Source organism: Macrosteles quadrilineatus, unplaced genomic scaffold (genome assembly GCF_028750875.1).
Source record: "Macrosteles quadrilineatus isolate MER2022 unplaced genomic scaffold, UCM_ALF_1.0 Scaffold_2__2_contigs__length_208266976, whole genome shotgun sequence".
Classification (NCBI taxonomy): domain Eukaryota; kingdom Metazoa; phylum Arthropoda; class Insecta; order Hemiptera; family Cicadellidae; genus Macrosteles; species Macrosteles quadrilineatus.
In genome coordinates this window covers 60,375,862-60,381,859 of record NW_026542595.1, presented here as the reverse complement: position 1 = coordinate 60,381,859, position 5,998 = coordinate 60,375,862, and the positions used below count along the sequence as shown (strand labels likewise).

The 5,998-nt window shown below is 31.8% G+C and overlaps 1 protein-coding gene across 1 annotated transcript; it reads right to left on the bottom strand.

Moving 5' to 3' along the window:
* Positions 1–1,361: 1,361 nt before the first annotated feature.
* LOC128984273 (uncharacterized) lies at positions 1,362–5,603 on the bottom strand. Its single transcript, XM_054403577.1, has 6 exons — positions 5,507–5,603; positions 3,653–4,728; positions 3,220–3,310; positions 2,536–2,886; positions 1,912–1,995; positions 1,362–1,750 (listed from the first exon to the last, which is right to left on the bottom strand). Exons 2-6 carry the CDS (start codon positions 4,712–4,714, stop codon positions 1,404–1,406), a joined length of 1,935 nt encoding a protein of 644 aa, XP_054259552.1. The 5' UTR covers positions 4,715–4,728; positions 5,507–5,603; the 3' UTR covers positions 1,362–1,403.
* Between the last annotated feature and the right edge of the window lie 395 nt (positions 5,604–5,998).

The window sequence follows — 5,998 nt, the reverse complement described above, 5'->3', positions numbered from 1 at the left end:
CAAATTTGATGAAGGCAAAAGCAAAAATGGGAATGGGTTTAAAATTTAATAAAAAAGATTGACAACTACCAGCTTTTAAGGGCCGTAAAAGATGTGCCTCACTTCAGGAGGGTGTACCTTAAAAACGAGCTAAGAAATCTGACACCAAAAGTAACAGAGTGCGGAATAGTTAATTTAGACAGTTCATCTGGCACACACTGGACAGCATATCGTAAAAATAAAGATATTGTAATTTATTTTGACCCATTTGGAATTCAACCTCCAAAAGAAGTTATCAAATATTTTTAGGGACATAACATCTACTATACAACCGATCAAATTAAAGATTTAAATAGTTCCATTTGTGGAATTTTATGTTTATTATTCATAAAAAAATTTTGTTAATGAAATTGGATTCATTTACAATAACATTTTCGGGTACAGAGCCAGAGCTAAAGCCGGTGTTTTTTCCTCCAATAGAATTAAATGATTATTATGTAATTGGATTGGTAGATTTTCAAAGTTATAATTCCATATTTAATGTTAATAAACCTGAAAATACTTAAACATATTACAAAGTAGAGAAGATAACATTACTAATAGAAGAGATCTTTGTTGATGATTTAAGGGTCATTCTCAAATATCGGGCACATTTCAACAAAATAAAAAAAAATAAAATTTTTTCTTAAAAATATATGTTTTATATATTTTTGTACTGTTAAGTTAAAGAACATAACTGTCATAGGTATGGTCAACAAAGATCATGAACAGTTTTTAGCGAAATAAAAAAAAATTGATCGGCCTTTTCACGGAGGTGAGGTTATAGTAACGGAGGTGAGATTTTATTGTTTGGGTCGTTCTACAAAAATGGTACACTTTGATTAATTTTTTTTTAAGAAAGAAATTTTGTCAAAACTTACCTGAATATCTTCGTTATATCACTAGAAAACAAAATATCATAGTAGCTGAGCTTAGAAAAAATTATTTAGCGCAAGAAAGTAATTTTTTTCTAAACCTTGTCCACGGAAGTGATGGTCATGACCACAGAAGTGATGAAACGCTATATTATGAGTTTTAAGCACAATAAACATTGATAAAACTTACTTTCAATTTTGTTTATAATATTATATAACTAAACAAGATATTTGCCCAAGGTTTGTAACAATTATATAGGTTAAACCTTAGAAAAAGGTTGTCCACAGAAGTGACGCTAATGGAAATTAATATGACAATTTAATAACAACTGCAAAAGATTAACAAACTTTATTTTTTCTTGACAATGAATTAAAGATTACAAATGATATTATTCATTGTACCTTATGTGTTAAAAACAATAAACAACAATTTGTAATTTTCTCAAATCTTAAAAAACAAGTATTGCGAGTACACGTGTAACATTTTTTTTCATTTTTAACTTTCTGTTTCTAGTATATTTTAATTGAACTATATTTGCCAATATTTTCAAATGAATATCTTTCCCTGTTGTCCACACGAGGCTGTCCCAGAACACCGACAACATCTTCAATATTAATGAAAGAACAATCTTCAACAGGTGGGAAAACAAAAATGTTGAATCCATTGTTTTTCATGAATTTCACTTCTAACTCATCACTTAACTTTGCTGTTACTACAGCAACATAATGCTTAACACTTTTCTTGCCACTCAGCTTCACTAGTACATAGTCATTACGTCCGACATTGAAATCAGCATCGTCCTCACTGTCGGAGTAAACATCTTTGTATTTGATTCGTTTACGTTGAGTAGTACCACCTAGTAAATAGTCAAGGAATATACTCAAAATATTGCAAATTCATTAATGTGTAGATTTAAGATACAATGATAATTGGCACAATGATAATTGGTAGGTACCTAAAATCAAGGATAGACAATCAATAAATATGACTGGAAAAAAAACTTGTTTAGAAGGATACTTTTTGGTAAGTCCCAGGCGTCACTTGAATCCTCAAGTTGTGCATCCAAGCTGTCAACTGTCTGAAGTTCTTTGTTGTTATCTGCTGAAAATTGGTTAAGGAAAATAGGGTTTGAAACAGATTATAGAAAAAAGTAGCAAAGTTACACATTTAACAAATACCATAGAGGAAAATGGCAAGAAATGGAACAAATACCATACTTATTGATTAAATTTCACATTTTGTGTCAGTTTCATAAAATTACATAATTATGTGTAACAAGTACTTGAAATTTTAAATACATAAATTAAATTATGTTTATAATCAATAATTATTATTAATACATATTATCATCCTCATCTTCACTGTCTGTGTAAACAGTTTTGTACACCTGTTTTCTTGAAGTTGTTCCACATGCTGAAAAGAGCTAGTTAAGAAAAACAAAATTTTAAAGAAGATCTGTAACACAATAAAAAAAATAGGTAATTTATGAAAATAATTATTGTTATGGGTTTGTAACAGTTTGTGTTTATGTTGCGTACAGTATGTGTTATATGTACATTGTTTGCCTAATCAATGTAAAAATAGAATCTTCCAGAAAATTAATTTTAATAAATAACCTTAAACTAAAGAGTGAAAGGATACATTCTGTTGAAGGTAGATAGATCTTGCCAAGATCGTAATGTGTACAGGTAATGTCTGGTCTGCATTTCAAACATGTCAAAGACCTTGCCTGTAAGTATTCATGAGGCTCAGACCATATTATATGGTGAACTTTCAATGTTCCTTTAAAAGCATCTAGTGTTGGAATCTTTTCATAAAGGGTGATGGAATCTTCATCAATTGGAATGATCTGGATTCCAGGACAAACTTCCTTAACCTCAAGGACAAAACTATCAAAATTTGATATGTCCTTCCCCTGAGCGACAAGTGAGTCGGCAGATCGTTTGATGCAGCCTCCAATTCCATCAGGGGCTCCTTTACCGTGACCTGCCTCTGAGTAATGCCAATGTATAGTGTTGGCTCCAAACATTTGAGAAAGTTTGGTTTTTATCAAAAAGAACATTTTTTTATTTCGATATTGATTTGTTACACTATCACTTAAAAAATTTACTTCTTTCAGATCAGGCACAGTTTCTTTTGTAATTTGTGAAATCGGTTTCAAATGAGCGCAAATAGCAGAGGAGTCATGTCTAAGACAGGCAGAAACTGTACAAAAGCACTTGGACTTTACAAGATTTGTTTCTTTGCACCTGTAATATAGAACCAGGGTGTGAAGAGAAATTTGAGGTTTTGACCCCCCAAAATGGGCGGATTGAATCTCTTTACCGTATTTGCACCCGTAGTTCTCGGAAAAATCCATGTGTATTAGGACTTGGTTGAACGTAAGTTGTTCTTTCAAATTTGTTATCATAACATGCTGGTGTTTAATGTTGTTAACATGTACCATGTACTTAAAAATTGATTTTTCCAGTCTTGAAAATGCTTCTTCTTTGGTTGATTTTATGACTTCTTTAACAGTTTTTCTGCATAATTTGTCCTTTCCTTTCACTATGATTTTAGTTTTTTTTGAAAACCATTGTTCAAAATGAATTTCTTGTTTTAAATCACAATCTAACATTTCAATTTTGTTTGTTTTGCATTGCTTACATGTTCTCGTCAAACATTCCTCTTTTAAGTGTTCATTTTTGCAGCATAGAGTCTTACAAACTTCTTTAGCAGAATTCTCTTTTATTATTTTGTTGTGAAACAATTTACTCACTAACAAGTTCATGTTTTCATGGACAGTGCATAGACAGGTATCCCGATCAGTAACTTTTGGCATAACAATCCAAAAGGGCCGCAGTTTACAAAATGAAGCATAACTTAGTTTAAGATGTGAATGTTCAGTTGAAAATATTTTATACAGATTCAACATTGTATCATTGAGATACCTCTTTTGCCGCTTATCTTTCTTTCGTGTGATGGTGTCTTTAGCCCCAGGGCACATTCTACTATGCTCATCTTTTTCCAAAAAAGTCTTAACACAGTTTGAAATGACTTGAGAACGCTTTATTTTGTTTAAGCTTTCATTTCTGGTAGACGGTACCATTGCATGTCTTACCATTTTAAATGATAATGTTTTACTCAGTTCAGTCATGAATCGGTATCTTTTTACCACTTTACCAGCTACACTTGTGACAACCTTTCTGTATTTATCCTTGTCTTTAAAATTTTCTCTGATTTGCTTTGTTAATACCTCTCCAAACAATAACTTTTTTTTAATTCCTGGTGAAACAGTTAGACCCTTGGTAAGCTCTTCCACGTTCTTTATTGGAGTATCTTTTTTAATTTTTTGAAGCCGATGTGCCCTTTTCTTGTACTTTTCAGCAGTTTGTTTGGCCTTTTTTAAACTTTCTTCCAGTTCCTTAATTTTGGTTTTCAATTTTCTTGTATTCCTTCTCCTCCTGTGTCTGTTCATTCTTTCCCTATCATTATTTACTTCAGGAAGGTTTTCCAATGGAGAAGGAGGAGGAGAGTTTTCGTCTAAAAGTTTTGTTAATTCTGAATTTTTTTTCTTCTGGTCATAGGTCTTTTTACTGCTTGTTCTCCACATTTTTCTTTTCTTCCTCTGGTCACGGTTATTCATTTCCTTAATGGATTTTATCTGTCCAGCTTTTTTTCTAGCATGGTAGCGTTCCCTTTCCTTCCTTTTAGCTTCTTCATACAAAGCGGGGTCATTTTTTATACATTGTCGTAGTCTTTGCATGCTTTCCCTCTTCTTTTTGTTCGTGTCATCTTTCCTAGGCCGCTTGGCATTTCCATTATTGTTATTTTTTGCCATTACAATAGGCCTACCTGGAAAACATGTAATGACTTAGTGCTTAATTAAAATACCCCTGTCGCAACGGACCTCATTATCATCGAATTTTCAATGGAATTCAAGGTGATTCTATATTTTTCCTATAAATACCATATATGGGGCTGGGTATGTAGGTTTGCTGCTATGGAGGTGTTGTAAGTAAATATAAAAGTAAACCCATACCTAGTGAATGTGCATACCAAATCTTATCAAATTATGTTAGTAAATAAGCGAGATATAAAGTTTCTTTGATTCCCCTATAATGATAACATGGGACACAACTTTTTGGATTCTCTCTGTAGCCAGTAATTCAGAAAGTAAATTAGGCCTACTTGCTTAAAAAACTACTGTCAAACAATATGCCTATAAAATATTCCAATAATTTGTAAGTGAAATTCATTCAGTTTTTAACTAACAAGACCTACACCTAAATCATTATAAATACTACTATTAAGTTTTACTAAAACAACTTACAGCATGGATAATTTAGAATTCACAATAATCAATAAAGATTAAAATTTTGAAAGAAAACTTTTATCAATATTGGTTTATTTACTGTGCTTCCATTTAACATTCTCAACTCCGTTACAATTTCTCAACTCCGTTACCCGGGTGAGTAACGGAGTTGAGGGTAACGGAGTTGAGGGATTTGTCTTGAATGATGCAGAAAATGGAGGATTCTTAGGTTAGCTGACTATTCCACACCAGAGAAGGTTTGAGTTCAAACTATTATTCACTTGTAAAACTAATTTATAAATTATTATAGTTACTTACCTCATAAATTAGGTAACGGAGTTGATGTGTCAATATTGCCATCCAAACTTTGATTACCAAATTCAACTAAACAACACTGTAAAATTATCAGTACAACATGTTCTTCTCACACAACAACCAAAATGGCTGCCTACACACTGGTGAGTGAAGAAGAAGAACAGTGCTGCTGCCTGTAGGAGATTTTTAGTACTTTTATCAATGGTAACGGAGTTGAGATCATGCTTCGGGACAATCTTAAAAAGCTTTTAACTGCTTTTTTTATTTTTTTTCCTAGCTTGATATATACTAAGTAATAAAGCTAATATGTTATATTATTTGTTGATTTAATTGATATTATAAATCATGTATTAGTTAATTTTAAATTAATGGCAGATGTTTGAAATACTGAGGATGGGACATGTCACGGAGTTGAGGTTTTCATGTTACAGACGGTTACCATGGCATTAAGAAATTTTTAAATGACAAATTATGATTGTAATTAGTTTTTAGTAT